The sequence below is a fragment of the Grammomys surdaster genome, unplaced genomic scaffold, assembly GCF_004785775.1.
Source record: "Grammomys surdaster isolate TR1022 unplaced genomic scaffold, NIH_TR_1.0 752, whole genome shotgun sequence".
Classification (NCBI taxonomy): Eukaryota; Metazoa; Chordata; class Mammalia; order Rodentia; family Muridae; genus Grammomys; species Grammomys surdaster.
In genome coordinates, this window is record NW_021605171.1 from 4,947,577 (window position 1) to 4,966,258 (window position 18,682).

The following is an 18,682-nucleotide window of genomic DNA, read 5'->3' on the forward strand; positions in this document are numbered from 1 at the left end:
TCTCTCTCTCTCTCTCTCTCTCTCTCTCTCTCTCTCTCTCTCTCTCTCTCTCTCTACCTCACCCCTGTCATAACCCTACATTACCTGAGTCCTTAGTCATTCGACATTAGTCACAAGGACAATGCATAACAAGCCAGTCTACCTCACCCCTGTCATAACCCTGCATTACCTGAGTCCTTAGCCATTCGACATTAGTCACAAGGACAATGCATAACAAGCCAGTCATCTCCATGCCTCACAGCTTCTGTCCTTTCTGTACTTAAGACTCTTCCCTCACAAACATCTTATTCTCCTGTGTTCATTATGACTCCACTAAAATAGGCCTACCTGGAGTAAGCTGCATTTGGCCTCTCCTCACTCCCTGTTTTATTGAAAATAGCATTTTTTTCACCTGATATATCCCAATTATGGTTTCCTCTCACTCTACGTCTCCCAGGTTCATTCCTCTTCCTCTCCCATATGGATCTACCACTTTTTGTCTCTCATTTGGAAACATGCTTCCAGGGGATTATAATAATAAATATTCTATGACATAATATGGTAAAACACAGGCATAACACATCTCAATAGAACAATAATACCAAAATAGACAACAACAGCAACAACAACAACAACAAAAACACAAGGATAAGATCTCAAAAAAAATCACAAGGACCAGATACAGATGCAGAGACTTGCTCCTTCAGCCTTATTTTGAAATGAGATGACACAGCATCACTTTCTTTCTCTGAAATTCTGCTTTATTCTTCTCATAACACCAATCACTCCTAGATGACACATTATATAATACTTGCTGATTTGTTTTGTTCTCATGAGAATTTAGACATCATGACATTATGGATTTTGCCTATTATTTACACTGTCTTAGAACACTATAAGCAATTGATCAATACATGGATTCATTAAAAATTAATGAGTTAATAGATAAAAGAAGCAATGATGCAGAGTTACACCATAGTGTAGTTCTTACTAAGAGAACAAAAAGTGATTTCAAGTATTAAGAGGGACCACTAATCTCCAAAAGTGAAAAACAACTGTAATAAAATCTCTCTCACTCTCCACACATCAAGGACAAAGAAAAGATGATTCTGTAATGGCTTACCACAATCGACTCCTTTTTCCTAAGGTCTCAAAGTGCATTCCTTTCCACTATGTTACTTCTAGACAAAAAAAACTTGAAGCTAGGTTGATGTCAGGACATTTGAAAGGATAAATTATCAGCTTTTTTAAAATTTAAATTAAGGGTTTTTTCTCTGTAATTCTGATTGAGTTGGGTGGATCCCTGCAGTGGAACCCATGAATTTAGGATTATAACTGGTTTCCTTGCTATGTGTTTAGAGAATTCACAAAAATATTATGTTATACTTTTGATGAAAGAAATCATATATGCCTCTGGCACAGAAACCATCTTGTATTTTCTCTGTTTATGGTTTTATTATATTTATCAATTTGTCTCCACAAAGTACATATTTGTTTTTTTCTCCGTCACAAGCATGACATTCCTGTTAATTAGGAATTTCATAAAACTTCTCTGGTGATAGTATAAAATAAGTAACATGACTTGTGAATATCCAACACTAATCTTCAAAGTGCCATATTCTTTTCCCATTTGAAAATAAAGAAAAAAAAAGATTAAAAAAATACTTCCTATCTCTATATGGGGAACTCTTGTCCTTATTGGAGCTTCTGCCTCCATGACAATGAAGCTATAGCACTCAGTTACTGTTTTCCTGTGAGCCTTTGTGGGTGCCTTCTATATTCCCACTTCTTTGTGTTTGATTGTCTTGTGAAGTAATTGACCTTGTTTTTGCTTTGTAGATGCACACAGTAAGAAGCAAAATAACTGCCTCACGGTAACAATGGGAAGAAAATGGCAAAACTAGGCTTAATCTCAGAAGTTGTCTACAATGGTAAAAAAGATAATTATTTTAGAAGCTGTACACTGGGCTTTCCTTAAAAATGTACACTCCTATCTGGCAGTGGTGATGCATGCTTTTAATCCCAGCACTTGGATGGCAGAGGCAGGTGGATGTCTGAATTCAAAGCCAGCTTTGTCTATAAATTGTATCCTAGGGCAGCCAAAGCTACACAGAGAAACAAAGTTTCAACCCCCCACCCCAAATAAAACAATACACTCCTGATTTTTACAATGCTTTATTGTATAATATATTAGACTATCATAAAGGGCAGGAGGTATCTGGTTCACTTTATTTAGTGAAACTATTTTAATTTTCTACATCTTAAGAATATTCCATATTGAAAATAACATACAATGAATAAACTTCAATTTCCGTATCAGTACTCTTATGATGCTTTTCACAGTCCATAATCATGAGGATTTAAAATTAATGGCACAGACATCTAAATGCTGAAAGGCTGGCAGAGAAATGAGCATCTGCATATTCAATTTAAAGACGCTTACTTGCGGCATTGCTCAAATTGTTCATCAGAATTTACTTTTTTGAATTAAAGGCTTATATCATAAGATCTAGGCTTATCTGAATTTGTAAGCACATTTACAATTGCATTTCAAGATATTAAATTCTAAAATTAGTGGAAACTATCATTCAGCTGCCTGTTGATCCATCTGCTCCTGAGGCAATCCACAAAGCAGGATTGCAGTCTCTTTCTCAGATGCAGCAAAGTGAACTTGTGTCTTTTAACCCTCACTCCAGGTAGTATTCATATACATTAAAGTTTGGGAAAGGGTAACCAAATTCTTTCCCTTTTGTCTACATTATCAAGACTTTGTAGGAGCAGAGATACTAACCTTCCCTTGAAAGTAGGCAAGGTTTAGGGCCGTGATTCTCAATCTCCCTGATGCTACAATGCTTTAATACAGTTACTCGTGTTGTGGTGACCCTCATCCATAAAATTATTTTCTCACTACTTCATAACTATAATTTTATTACTGTTATGAATCATAACATAAATATCTCATAGGCACAACATCTGATATATTACCCTAGTGAAAGGATCTTTTGACCCAAGTGAGAACCACATTCTCAAGAGGAGTAGGTGGTTTGTGTATCTGTATTTTAGAAGAAAAAAAATCTTTCCATGATGTATAACCTACCTCAAAGATACTCCAAGAGCTTGAATATAACAAAGTAAGCATATATTTTTCAGAAAAAGTAATAAGCTATCTTTGACGGGGGATTAGTGAATGTAGATGATTCTTCAGTGCCTTTGTGCACTTTAGAAACAAAGTATGAAATATTGAACTTATTTCATTGCAAGAGTAAGAAACTATCATATTATGACATAAATTTGATACAGAAAATCAAAATGACTTTTGACAGCAAAGAGACCAAACTACAAACACCATGATTCACTTAGGTACAAACAAATTTGTAAAGATCATGATCCGTGGGTCTAGAAGTCGCATAGCTCCTCAACTGGCACACCGATAGGAAAGGAGGCTCTACATAGGTTAACGAGTGTTCTAATTAAACAAGATATCTGACTCTCTGTTTATCCCTCATCAAGGCTAAAAGGAACAATCAACTGTCCCACAAATCCATTGGCTTCTCTGGTGGAAGCCAATCAGTTTTCTTTATCTGGATCATCCAATCCCCTTGAAATAACACAAAACCAGTCAATTCTGAGGAAAAAGGGAACTCATCCAATCCCCAAGCATATAAAAGTGTTGCAGAGTTTTCATTTCCTGATCCCCTTTCTTCTCCTGAAGAGACTGTCTGTGTGTGTGCTTTGATGTGTTTGTGTGTGTGTGTGTGTGTGTGTGAGAGAGAGAGAGAGAGAGGGAGAGAGGGAGAGAGAGAGAGAGAGAGAGAGAGAGAGAGAGAGAGAGAGAGACCTGATATAGACATACATCATTGTTTTTTCTGTCACTCTTTTTTGAAAAGAAAGGCAGAATCCCAAGACTTTCCAGTTGTTTAAGGCAAGGCTGGATGAATTTTCATATATTATAGCTATCTTCAGAATATTATCTAGTTTTTGTAACATTAATTTACTATATCTTACTGTGGATCATTTCTAAGAAGAGTTAATTTCTCAGGAAACATGTATTTTAATATACAGACTCAGGAGTAGCAGAGGGAAGGCTAGAAACGATATAAATATAGAACTCTTCTAAGAAATTCTCAGAGACCTAGTGAAGGTGAAAGCTGCCACGGCTGGTTATCGTTCGCCATCCTGCACATGGGAAGTGGAAGGTCTCGATTCTGGATGGCTTGGAGCGTCCACCATGAGGAGAAGTGAGGTGCTTAGCTGAGGAGTCTGTTGTGTGCCTTCAGAAAGCTCTAGCTCACCTTCGGGAAATATGGGAATTAATTGGGATTCCAGAGGAGCAGAGACTACAAAGAACCGAGGCTGTAAACAAGCATATAAAGGATCTTCTGGATAGAATGGTTGCTGAAGAAGAGGGCCTGCGGGAAAGGCTTCTCAGAAGCATATCCATCTGTCAGAAGGAGCTGAGTACCCTGTGCAGTGAGTTACAAGTGAAGCCATTTCAGGAAGAAAAAGAAACAACTGTCTTGCAACTAGAAAAAGATTTGCACACTCAAGGAGAATTGATGAGAAAACAGAAAAAGGAGAGAAAGCAGGAACTTAAGCTACTGTAAGAGCAAGAGCAAGAATTCCGTGAAATTCTTTGTATGCCTCCCTGTGATGTGGACAGCACCTCTGTCCCCACCTTAGAAGAGCTGAACCTATTCCGACAGCGTGTGTCAACATTGAGGTAAACAAAGGAATCAAGGCATGAACAATTTGTCAACATTAAGAGATAAATCATATTGTGTATGGAAGAATTAGAGTAAACTCCAGATACAAGCTTTGAGAGAGATGTAGTGTGTGAAGATGAAAGCGCCTTTTGTTTATCAGTGGAGAACATTGTAACATTACAGAAGTTGCTAAAGCAGCTGGACATGAAAACGTCACAAAATGAAGCAGCCTGTGAGGGTCTCCGTGCTCAAGTCCGAGAGCTCTGGGATAGGTTATAATCCCCTGAAGAAGAGCGAGAACCTGTGGCTGCCATTATGACTGGGTCAAAAACCAAAATCAGGAATGTGCTGAAATTAAAATTGGATCGGTTAGAAGAACTGAAAATGCAAACCATAAAGCAAGTGATTGAGACAATTCGAGCAGAGTTGGCTCAGTTCTGGGACCCGTGTTTTTATAGCCAGGAACAGAGGCAGGCTTTTGCCCCTTATTATTCTGAGGACCTCACAGAAAACCTGCTCCATCTTCATGACGTTGAGATTATATGGTTAAGAACCTACTATGACGTTCACAAGGAACTGTTTGAAGGGGTCCAGAAGTGGGAAGAGAGCTGGAAACTTTTCCTAAAGTTTGAGAAAAGCTTCAGATCCAAGTCGGTTTACAAACCGAGGGGCAAATCTTTTAAGAGAAGAAAAGGAACGAACAAAGCTCCAGAAAACATTCCCTAAGCTGCAAGAGGAGTTGAAAGCACGGATTGAACAATGGGAAGAAGAGCACTCAACAGCATTTGTGGTGAACGGGCAGAAATTCATGGAGTATGTTACAGAAACCTGGGAATTACATTGGTTGGGGAAAGAGTGAGCCAAACAGGAGAGGCAACTAAAGAACAAGAGACAGACAGAGACGGAGACGCTGTACGTCAGTGCTCTCTGGACACCTAGCAAAAGACCAGGACAGACTCCCAACAAGTCTGGCAAACACTACCACCATGTCTAGTGTTACACCAAATAGTAACATTCGGCCTGTCTTTGGTGGATCAGTGTACTGTCTCGACTACCCCCTTCTTACAGCAAGTCAGTAGTCACTCCTCTGTGTTCTGGAAAGAAAACACCTCGAACTGCCCGGGTTAGGGCCAACAAGGAGAACTTGGACCTCAATGGCAGCATCCTGAGCCGTGGGTACTCTGGCTCGACCCCACGCCAGCACAACTGCAGCATTAAGTCTGTTGCCAGCACCTATTCTGAGTTTTCGCAAGAACTTTCAAAGGCTTCCAGATCTGATGCTACTTCTCGAATTCTCAATTTAACCAACATCCAGTCCTGAGAATTCTTGTCCTGTTAGCCACCTGTGGCTTCTGTGCTTAGACTGATGTATACAGGGGGTGACTTAATATGTTTTCATCAGTTCAAATGTTTGAAACAACCTTGGGCAGACTCTGTTAACTGCACCTAACTTAGACATGAATATGACAGATGGAAAACCTTCTCGGACGCAGTGAGTCCACAGAGACTTGTTTGGGTCAAGAAACCCCTTAAAGGCTAGTTATGATAGTTAAGTTTTAACATCTTGTAGCTTATCATTTTTCTCTACCCCATAATTCTACTTAAAGAATGATCAAGGGTTTGTCTTATTTCAATATGATACTGGAAAATGAAAAAAATGATTATGCCCAGTTCTGGAGTACAGGGGTATGAGACATAAAGTAATTCTGGCTTATTGACTTGGAATTAACATCTAAAAATATATATATATTCATTCCTGGATATTAGATTAATGCTGTAGCTCTAGAAGCTTGGATCTTACCCAGAGGCCTGTGCCTGGCCACATGAGCCCAGTGAGGCCTGACCTGCTGCCATCTCAGTAGCAATTGTTTCTGTAGTGCAATCTCTGAGATGTGTGTGAAAAAACATGCTTGTCTGACCTGCTCAGTTTTTCTCCAGTCTCCCATCCATGTACTCACTAGGCTGAGTCTATTCCCTGTAGATGACAACCAAATAGGCTATCTGGGTGGGTTGGACCATTTCTGTCACGGACTCAGCAACTTTGCACATCCACAAGTTATCTGTGTAATTGAGTCCACAGTGAGGCTTTCTTTGCCTACCCAATTCATCACTACTCTTCCTGAAAGCACTATTATTTATTCTTTCTCGGTTTGTGCCAGTTCTACCAACATATTAAATGATTCTTTAAAACTTGGTCTGTATCAGTATGCTGTTTACATATATATATATATATATATATATATATATATATATATATATATATATATGAAATATAGTTACCTTTCAAAAAAGGAAGAAAAATTCTCAAAATAAATAATAATTGAGAAATAAAGACACAGATATCAATAGGGCTGTAATTATTGGACATTAAAATAATTTTCAATTTGTCTTTATTTTGCATACTATGTGTTAAAACCAATTTAGTTAGAATGTCATTCTGAAGATTTTTTAAAGGAAATATTACTCTCAAAGCATATGTTAGCTGACGAAAGTTAACTTGTTTTAAGCCCAACAATCCCAGATTAATACTAAGTTGGCATGGACACCAGAAGATGGTGACTTCTCCTGCTTATTTAACTACTTCCTAGTAGAAAAGAGAAAAACAAACTCCTCCATTGGCCACAGTACACTGTGCCTCAGAACCCCAGTGACTTGATTTACTGGATGTTACATATGTGATGATGGGTTTAGGTTCTGAGACCATTAGAGTTTAGGAAGCTGAATGTTACTGTGATTGGATTAACAGACATCTAAGGCTGTTAGTAAAGCCTTTGGGTGTGCACATGAGGGCTCTGGCCTAACCAACTGTAAAACTGCAGACTACAGAAGGGTGGATCTGTAGGACTAACATAGGAACTAGTTAGATGAAGTTGACTGCTGAGGGTATACCTTATTTTTTTTTAAGATTTATTTATTTAAGGTATATGAGTGCTCTGCCTGCCTGTACACTTGCAAGCCAGAAAAAGGCATCAAATCTCATTACAGATGGTCTTGAGCCACCATATGGTTGTTGGAAACTGAACTCAAGACCTCTGAAAGAGCAGCCAGTGCTCTTAGCTTCTGAGCCATCTCTCCAGCCTCTGATGGGGTACCTTTAAAGGGTATATCTTGCTCCTATCCTCTTACCAGGACTCTTCTTTGCCTCAGGGCAGCAAAGAAATGAGTTACAACAAGTTGACTTCATGATGTTGTGTCTCGCCATAAGAAAAAAAGACATGAAGCTAGCTACAACAGACTAAAGAATGTGACGTCACAAGTCCATGTACATCTTTCCTTTTCGATAACTGCTTCCCTCAAATATTTGCCATTGAGACCAAAAACAGAGAATGTAATCCATAAACTTTTTCCAGTTCTGGAAGCTATATTGCTAACTGAAGTAAGGCATTGTTTGCTTGTATTTTTGTTTTCTATGTTTTATGCTGATAAGTAATTATGTAGCAAAAAATCAATTAAATAAATACTTCTATTAAATAAATATTACCATATTAATTAAATATATTTATGTGTGCCCTGGTGCATACACTCATATACAGTCTGGTATACATGTGTATATATCTCATGTTTATGCTAGTGCATGCTGGTTCATTTTGAGTGTGTTTGTGTGTGTATGTGTGTGTGTGTTGGCGCAGTGTATGTGTGGCTGCACATGTATGCATTTGCATCTGAAACCTAGAAGACAATTGTTGGATACCATGTCTAGGACAATACTTACCTATTTTGGTTGAGGCAGGGTCTCTCATTACTCTAGGACTGTATAAGTAGGCAAGGCTGATTACTAACCCGCAGGAATATGCCTGTCCCAACCCTGCTCAGCACTGCAATATAAATCTATTGCAGCACTCCAGACATCTCTAGATTATTATTTATTTTATAATTTTATTCACTTTACATCTCTATCACAGCCCTCTCCTCTTGTCCTCCTAGTCCTACCCTTACAAATCCCTACTATCACTGCCCCTTCTCTTCTCTGAGGAGAAGGGGGTGCCATTGGGTACCACTGCACACAGGGGCATCTAGACCTAGCAGGACTAGGCACATCCTCTCCCACTGAGGCCCAACAGGCAGTCCAGTTAGGCGGAAGGGGATCAAACGGTGGGTAAGTAAGACTGAACCCCCGACTCTCGCACCACTTGTTAGAGAACCTACATGAAAAACAAGCTGCACATTTGCTGCAAATATATGGATTATTTTTAAAAAATAATCTGAATCCAGGGCAAGCACTTTAATGACTATATTCTCTCTTCAGTCTAATATGATTTTGAATGAAGTCATAGATACATAGGAACTATGAATATCAGGGTTTTCTTGTTTTAATTATTATTAGAGTATCTAAAAGCCCTCTGAATCTTAATAAGAAATTTTGAAATTATAAATATTATCAAAGAGATGTCCAAGATTTTTTATTGTCTGACTATATAATTGATATATTTATCATCTATACAATATCAATTGTATAAATGACATTTAAACAGTTTAAATTGTATAAAATATGCTAATTGTATAAAATGAGCTAATGGTGGAGTTTTACTATATATTGAAAAGATTAAATTTTAGAAATTTTAAGTAGTAATGAGATGATTTTATAAGTGAAAAGTTTTTGAAGACTAAATCATACTTTTGAATGATAAGTAAAATACTACGAACTCTAAGTACATTGGACACTCAAAGCCAATGCTGCATATTTCATACTCTTGAAAGTCTTAATTGCTTTCAAGAACCATTTACACACATTAGCTCAAAAACAGTATTGATCTCTCACAACCAGTCAAATAGTCCAACAAAATAATTGTACTTATATTAGTTTTATATCAGCAGATTCTAGAATATAAATGACTCATTTTAACCTTTGGTAAAAACACATTCATTTTTAGCATTATAATTTATCCATATATTAAGAAAAAAATGGTATCTGGTGATTTTCTAAAAATTCAATTAAGATCTTTGTAAAGGTGGATTTTTCTATGACCTCTGTCCTACTTACTATGGAAAAAATCCAAATAAAACTAAATTTTGAAGCCCAAGATATGGCCTCATTTTGTCAAATCATTTATACTCCTATGAATGCCATGCAGTAGTTATCAATACTTTGAAACACAAATGAGATTTTCATAATTTTACTTAGCCTGTCACTAATCATGGAACAATTCAGTTGTTCAAAGGACCAAATGATCCTTAATGGACAGCGTTCTTAACTCAATAATACAATATGGTGATGAAGAAAAGCCCTATCTATCACTGTATAGCCTATATTTAGTATTAGTTGTAATAACATAGATCCTTGTATAAAAACTACAGAACTCTAAATAATAATTTTAGGTATAACTATCTTGAACATCCGAATGGACACTATGGTATATGTCACTCTGAGTCCAAGGCAAACAATATAAACTTTAAACTTAAGTTCACTTTAAGAATATCCCAATATTCTAATTTTTTATCCAGACTACTGTACAACTTTATGAATAACAACCTCAATGATTACATTTTTCATACAGTTAATTTTCATGTTACATTTAAAAACCCTAACCCTAGCAGGCAACAAATAAATTTATCTATTTGTAGTGTAGGCCTTCAGTTTGGAGAATGAGTTTAGGAGAGAGAATTTGTGATTTTAAGTTGTAATAATTGCACCATTAAGTAGTGTTGCTAAAGGAAATATAAGTAGAATAAATACTGCAGATTCTTCCATGTAAACCAACATGTGATGTAAAATCTCTCCATATAGACCAAAAGGCTACAATACCGTCCCATGTCATACATGATGCGGGCAATTGCTCCATGAAAATTCCAACTTTCAGCCTTTAGGTAGTAATAAAACAAAGAAACAAAACAACACTTCAAATAATGTATCTTAAGAAGAGTGAGATCACTGAAATGTACAGGCATAATTTCAGCACTAAAGGAGCTGAAATATTACCCTACTTCATGGGTAACAAAATAATACGAAAGGCAACCAACCGGGTAAGAAGAATAAACCAGCTCACCTCACATCTGTGGGTAACTATAAAATATAAAATATTTGCTAAGGTTAAAATACTGAAAAATATTTTGGGGGGAGTGTGATTATCTTTTACCTTGAAAGGCAGTGGCTCTTCAGTCAGAGGGCTGATGGGAAGTGAGGTGGTACTGCTGGAAGGGCTCACATCACTCTGCAAAGAAAAAACCCTTGTGTTAAAAACTCCATGTTTGAAACCATTTCCAACATTCCTAATCCCAAACCTAAATGTCTTGTTAAGATAAACAAGTAAATATGTATAAAGAAAAATTTAATTTGGATTATGTGGAAAATTGTATAGAAATTAAACAATATTCATGTATATTTTAATTAATATCATGGCTACCTTTTCTGTTAAGCAATATGTAACATTTTCACTTAATTTAATAGATTTACCTCTTCTCTGAAGATAAAATTATAATGAATCATTATAATGTCATGACAATGGCTTTCTGTCTGATATTTAACCATGAATCACATTTTTCCCTTTGTAGAGATTTTAACTATTGTATTTAGTTTAAGCACATTATAGAAAACACATACAATTAATACAACTGAAATTACAGAAGTAGAATTTTTAGACCTCCTATTCCTAGACTCTGACATTTACAGACTTTTATTTGGCATTCTTTATTAAATATAATATTTTATTAAATACTTGAGAGTTTCATGCATGTACTCACTGTACTTTGATCAAGTTTGCCACTCACATTTCCCACTAACATCCCAAGTTCACCCCGACTCTCCCTACCAGCATTATGTCTTTTTCCTTTTTTTTTTCCTTTTATAATCCATGGAACCATATCTGTGCTTGCAATATATTCAAGGGTGTTGGGACATCCACTGAAGTGTGTGTAACCTACCAGGGGCCGAAGTCATAACAAATGGACTCCAAATCTCCAGGTAGCAATCAAATATTATTAGCTCCTCAGCTATGAGTGGGACCTTATGAGTTCTTTGCTAGATTGTTCACAATCTTGACCTTGTGCAGGGAACCACAGCTACTTTGAGTCCATGAATGCAGTGGCTTTATCATCATTGGGTGATACTGTTTCACCCTGGCTTTCCTCAACCTCTGACTTCTATAATCTTTTAATGCCTCTCTCACAATTATCCTTGAGCTTTGAAAAAAAGGAGAGTACAAATTCTATTTGCAGCTGAACACATCACTGATACACTCATGCTTACTCACTGCACTTTGGCCAGCTGTGTTTCTACTTTTACCTATATTCACTGCTCAATGAAAAATATGTTATGATTGAAAGCCATACTAATCTCAATGGAGATAGAGATGGAGATAAGAATTTGGAGGTTAGTTAACTGTCATGTCTGTTTAGCAGAATCATAGAAGTAGGTTTACCCATTTGGTCTATGAGCTCCTGGCTATACATTCCTGGATACCCATGGAGTGCTACTCCTGAGTTTCCTCCACTATAGCAGACCTTAAACTTAACGAGAAAGTGATTGGTTACCTATATAACATTGTGTCACTATTACAAACATGAGCGTATCTTGTCATCCTGATCATTACTATGGCTTGATGGGTTTACTTGTAGGTAAGAATGTTGATGACTTATTTTCCCCAGTACCTTGAATAGCACCTTTCAATGCTATGACAGCTAGCTAGCAAAGAGGAAGCTGCCTTTCCAATATCAGTTTTAGTTCTCAAGATCTTGTAACTGAAATGTGAGGTATTTTCAACAATATAATATTACAATTAAGTTTTGTTGGAAAACCAAGAGCAACGGCAGTATCCTGCATTGTATGGAATGTCTTGGGACATTTCTAAATAACAGTAGGAAGAGAGGGATCTTAGGGGTGGCACTAGTTATTTTACTTGGCAATCTTTGACTTAGTCCTATTGTAGGTTATGTTCAATTAATAGTTTAAAATGTTTACATAGATATACAAACACACACATACACACACCACACACACACACACACACACACACATATGTGTGTGTGTGTGTGTGTGTGTGTGTGGCTGTGATGCACTCATGGATGTGGATTCCGTTGGGCTGAGTTGTGGGTCCTGTGTCTGCTGCTAGAAGGGGCTGGGGCCATGACTCAGGGGGCAGAAGCATGGGAAGTTGACTGAGTTCACTCCACGCTGGGGCTGGGCAGATGCTGGGCTGTGAAAAGCTGCATGACAGGGTGGAGAGAACACAGTCTGAGACCCCGAGTGGGCCAGAGCTCTTGAGTTGAAGATTTCTGGGCCAGAAGGCAGCCACAGACCAGCTGGTCTCAGTCCTTGGGCTCCCAGGCACCACTGAGAGGCCTCAGAAGGACCGAGATGGGGCATACAGGCTGGACCAACCCGCAGCTGAAAGGGACTAGAGGGAGAAGCTCCAGCAGTGCCCTGAAGGTAGATGAGACTTTTGATTGAGTCTACTTGCTTGTCTGGGTCATGGCTGGGTCTCTGTGGATGGAATGAAGAGAGGTCTTCAGCATGAGGCTAGGCAGTAGCTCTGTAGTTGATGACCTTCTCCACAATTCCCCACGGTGGGCCCCAAAGACTAGAGGCAGTCCATGGTCTTGAAATGTTTATTGTCATGGTGGAAAGTGGATAAAGCTGCATTCTGTGTTCTCAGGGTGGGCCTGAGGTTAAATACCTTTTTCAAGGAGGTGGGTCTGGGAAGGAATGCTTAGTTGGCTACACTCTCTGGAGTTTAGGTATCTCATAAATGTGGAAATGTTTTGAGGCTCTGCAGCCTGTAGTCAAGATACTCTATCTGTGAAGGGGCTAGTAGGGGCGGCATTGTCCTACGGCCTGAAAGGCACAGATTGATGGAAGTCTTTGGCCTCATGTCAGGAGCCTGGAGTCTAGGAGTACAGCGAAATGCATGACGTCCCTTGCAGGGAAACCTGTGAGATCTCCAATCGGCTGGGTCTCTGGCCATCTCTAGCCAGTGCTCAACCAAAAACCATGCTGTCCTTTCAGGATCCTACATGTATAAGGCTTATAAAATTACAGGTATCTAGTTTGCTTTTACAAACATCTCTAGTGCTAGTTATTTCTTCTGAAACCATTTCTGACATCATCATACCTGCCCCCCACCCAAAGGCTTTATGGACAAATCTTACTGTTTCAGAAAGTAAAACTGAATTGGAAGACAAATCACCCTATCCCAGTGGTGCTTTTAATTTGGAGGAGGAGGTCAGAAAAGAATTATCCTTCAAAAGAGAAGAAAATAGGGGGATTATATATCAGGTATTAACTGGAACAGAAACATATTTGGACCTTATGGCACAATTAATAACATTAAAAAGTAAATTTGGTGTTTATCTCAAACCTTGGTTCTACTGCCTAGAAGAAGTTATCTTCTTTTACTTTGGAAGACATCTGCCAGAGCAGAGACAAGACTTACACTGACTTTTGCCTTGTCTAATGGGTGTAATCACACAAATAATTTCTAATTAAGATGTAGCAAATATATTGTTGAGGCAATTACCTTACAAAAATGCCAATATAACCTACAGAGACCTGCTTAAGCCTGCAGAACATTATGGAAATATTACAGATTTTGTCTGCTTCTGTGGGAACTTAAATCTACTCCACATGCAGCATCTAAAGTTACATCCAAAGCCTTTCAATCTTCTGGGCTGTATCTTTCCCATGTTGTAGCCACATTTTCTCTGGGGTGATTGCCCTTTGCAGCCAGACTTGTTTATAGAGGCTTCACATACAGCTACCTTGCCTCACAAGAGATCTAAATGATTAGTTGCAACCTTGATATTGGGAATCACACCCTTAATAGATGTGATTTCTAGTTTTGTCTTCTTCAATGTATCCTTAGTTAAATAAATTCACATAGCACATCATGTAGATCAGTCATCCAAATATGTGTAAAGAGCACTGATGATCGAAGAGAATATTGACAGGGAACTTCAGGATGAGATTAATGCTTTAGAAGAAGTAGTTCTATTTATGGGAAATCAAATTCAAAATATTAAGATCAGGCTTTCAGTGTAATACCATTAACTATTCTGTTGAATTTGCATGAGTCCCTTGAAGTATAATACCTTTGAACATGACTAGTCTAAAATCTAGTCTCATTTAAAAGGGGTTTGGAACAATTCTAAGTGGGCTTTGGATATGAATTTCTTACATCATAAGATCATGCATGTTAGTAATTGTATAGTGGGATCTACTTCTATTGAGGAAATGTCTGTAGGTTTTTTTTTTTTTTTGTGCATGAATACATTCTTTAGTCTCCCTGGATGAATTTGCTAATAGAGTAATTGCAGTTGGTTTATTCTTATTGGTTTTGTTTCTCCTTGTTGTCTGCATCAATCAAGTCAAGGGCTCAGTAACTACTCAGGGTCAACATTTCCACTCTGAAATTGAAACAGAAAGGGATGCTGTTTCCTGCTTGGTCAAATAAAAGACAGAATGACATGGTTCCAGCCCTAGGAACAGAGCCAGCAAGGCATGGGCCTGAATGAGTGGTGATGGTTGTCTTAAGTGTAAGGCTTATTTGTATAATGATGTAAAAATTTCCATGTTCCTGCTTTGAGGAATGTCCTCTCTGCTGAGGTTAATGACTACATGATAATCAGAGACAGTCAGAGTCTGGGAGAAGGGGTATGTCTAATGTCTCAGCAAAATGATAGAACACTGTCATAAGCACTGACAGTCCTTATGGCTGTGGGAAAGAACGCTGAAAACATAAATTCAAAAAAATATAATTTCTTAACTATGCAAAATATAAGGATGCAATATTAGTTGCATAAGGAGTTTCACAGCTCTAAAAGAATAGAGGCAGCTGGATCATGAGCCAGCTTGTCAGAAAGATAGTAAGGAGATAAAGAGATTCAGGGAGTGGAGGATTAAAGCCCAAGATTCCAACTAGGTTTTTGTTCGTTTTATGCATATAAAGGGAGACAGATCCCTGAGCTCAAGGTCAGCCTGAAACAGGAGATTAGATCCAGGCCCAGATATGATAGGAATGGTAATATCAGGGTGAGGTCCCTCCCAATTATCTTATTGCCCATGCTAATGCTTGCTGTCTCTTTATAAGAATCAAGGGGTTGGGTTCACAGGATTCTGATTCTATTATGCGATCATGGTAATCTGGGATAATGACTGAATTGATATGTAAATAAAAGACTTGGCTTTTGATCTGTAAGAAATGAACTATCCAGAGAGCTTTTAGACTAGCGAGAAAAAGCTGTCTGCAGCAGAATACAGGAACACAAGGGGACACACACACACACACACACACACACACACACACACACACCAGAGAGAGAGATGGGGGAAGAGAGAGAGAGAGGGAGAGATATAGAGACAGAGAGGGAGACAGAGATAGAAAGAGACAGAGAGCGAAAGAGACAGACAGAGACACAGAGAAAGAGACAGAGACAGAGAGAGACAGAGAGAGACAGACATAGGCAGACAGAAAGATCAATCTGAAAAGCTGTCTAGAGCAGAACACAGGCCATCAGCTTATAACTGATGATTTGACTCTGGGTCGTTTGTTTCATTGCTTCCAGACACCCCTTCCTCAGAACCCCTCTTAAAGCTGGTCTTTGACATTTTCTCAACCCAATCTTCATTTAAATCTTCCTCCCCATTATACTTTTTCCAGGCATAAAGTTACCTGTAGTCTACTAGATTTCTCCTAAGATATTTCTTTCTCCTCCCCTACCAATGGCTCTTTTATATTTCTCTAACACAATAAAATCAAACAATAATACAAAACTAGAGCATGAGTGGAATGTTTTAATGTTATCATAATCCTTCCAAAATATAGTTAAATAAATGTCCTTGAACTAACTGTTTTTAAAAGACATATGAGTTAGGAGTCACTGTTAGTTCACTTTGCTAAAAGCAGAACAAGTTACTGAAAATAGGCAGTAACAGAAAATGTGTCATATTCTGAGTTCATTTTCTCAGAGAAACTCTTCCTAAGTGAGATAAGCAAATAAAATGCAAAAAAAGTTACACCCATTGTCTTAGTCTACTTTCTCTTGCTATGATAAGAGGCTGACCAAAAGCAACCTTTAGAATGGAAGGGTTTATCTGGCTTACAGGTTACTATCCATCATGAGAAAAGCTAAGGCAGAAACTACAGGCAAGAAATAAAGGAGAGCCTGGGGAGAGCACATTTGAAGTTAAACTTTGCTGACTTCTTGTTTGTGATTTAATCATGAATGAGTCTGCCTACATTTGTTTTTGTTTTAGTTAAGACATACATTATATCCTGCCAAGTTCCTCCACTTATGCAAATGTATTTGAGAGACTGTTCAAGCTTGAAGGAAACAGGCTTAGTCAAACATAAATACTATATACCACAAGCTCACCACATAAGCATTTGTGGTCATTGTTTAACTTCCTGGACTTAGTCATGCTCTTTTTGCTTGCCTTTAAAACACACAGAAAATACACCTGCTGCTGGCATGGTATTGACCAGCAGCCCTCCCATATCTGTCTCTAACATCTACTTTCTGTGTTTCCTATAATCTTCTTCACTCTCTCAGTGGTGGTTTTTGTGTTGACTGACCAGCAGTCTCTGACAAGAAGTCATGCCCATGGAAGTATACTGCTTAGAGGTTTTCTTCCTCTGGGCTATTCAACTCCAATTTCTTATGCAGCCCAGACACATTTGTGTAGGGATAGTACTATCCACATTGTGCACTCTCTCCTACAACAATTGTCCTTTGAACAAATGCCCTACAGACATAGCCATAGACCATTCAGATTGAGGCAATTCTGCAGTTGAAGTTTCATCAACTGGACGGGTCATATTGAAACCCAAGATTACCATGACACCTACATTTCTCAATTTGATTTGCAAATATAGATATAAAAAATGCATAAAAGCTTATAACAAAAATAACGCAAATGATGAATTAATGTTTGATGAACAATAATGGCTTTAGTTTGTAGATAGGAGTATTCTAAAGAATGAATGGTAGAAGCATCACATTTTAGACTTTCTATTTAAAGGCATTTTAATTCATTTACAAAAAAGTGAGTATATTGTAAATATGGATTAAAATTATAGTTCTTCTGGTTTTTTTTTTTTTGTCTGAAACCAAGGGAAAGAAGTATTAATACAAACTGAGACTTTAGCATCACTTTATGTAAAGTACACTGCACTTAGTAAGTTAAATGACTCAGAAGGACTTTGCATAAAAGCTGAACAACACATATAAAAGTTTGGAAAATATCAGTTAGTGATTGTCTTTAATTTATAATTTTATTCAAATCTGCTAAGCTACTTATTAAGCAAAATCCAGAAAATATTAATTCAAAGTCATATGACTATAGGAAAGCACAGGAACTAGTATGAGTTATAAATCATTATGATTCTATTCTATGATAGAAAAAAATTCTTCTACTATCCAAATTCACTTCATAATTCTAACATGAGAGATGAGGAAGAATTTTACAGAATTTGATTTTAAAATGTTATGAAAAATGTGACTCTGAGCTGCTAGAACAGCTTGTAGAAAGTCGAATTTCTCATACTTGTCTTGTAAAATGTCGTGCCCTTAGAAATAGCTGTGAGAATGGAGATGTCTAGACCACATACCATACATACAGTTTTTATGCTCCCCTAAGACAGTGAACTGAGAATCAAGCCCTGTAGCTGACAGTTTTTAAGGAATGAAGGCTTCCAAGCCTTGCCTTAAGTGTTAAAAGTGCTTAGCTCTCAGAGACAGGCTCAGAGCTTTTTCTCTGTGTCACTAGAATTTCACTAGAATGCCATTCTAGTGGAAGCTTTGTTCTAGCTTAACTATAAACTCAATTTGTATGGTGATACTTTAGTTCTGTTACTCTTAGAAGCTTTTGGCATAACTGTTTGAAGCAAAGAATCAATCTTTCATGACAACAATGGATGAACTGTTCACAAATATGAATGTGTGAAAAACTAAATATAGCAAAAGTCAAAGAAAAGTGTTTTCGTTTTTACCTTACTGTTTGTGCAATTCTTTCCAGTGACTTGCAATTGGTGTGTTATCTGGGCATGTTTATTCTTCTAAATAAAATTTCA

The 18,682-nt window shown here is 37.6% G+C and overlaps 1 protein-coding gene and 1 pseudogene across 1 annotated transcript in view; one reads left to right on the forward strand and one right to left on the reverse strand.

The window, feature by feature from the left end:
* Ccser1 (coiled-coil serine rich protein 1) overlaps positions 1 to 18,682 on the reverse strand; it is a 457,615-nt gene that overhangs the window by 137,386 nt on the left and 301,547 nt on the right. The window contains exon 6 of the mRNA XM_028782449.1: positions 10,757 to 10,831. Coding sequence (XP_028638282.1) covers positions 10,757 to 10,831 — 75 coding nt within the window. The remainder of the gene's footprint in view (positions 1 to 10,756; positions 10,832 to 18,682) is intronic.
* On the forward strand, positions 4,208 to 6,003 carry LOC114633824 (annotated as a pseudogene).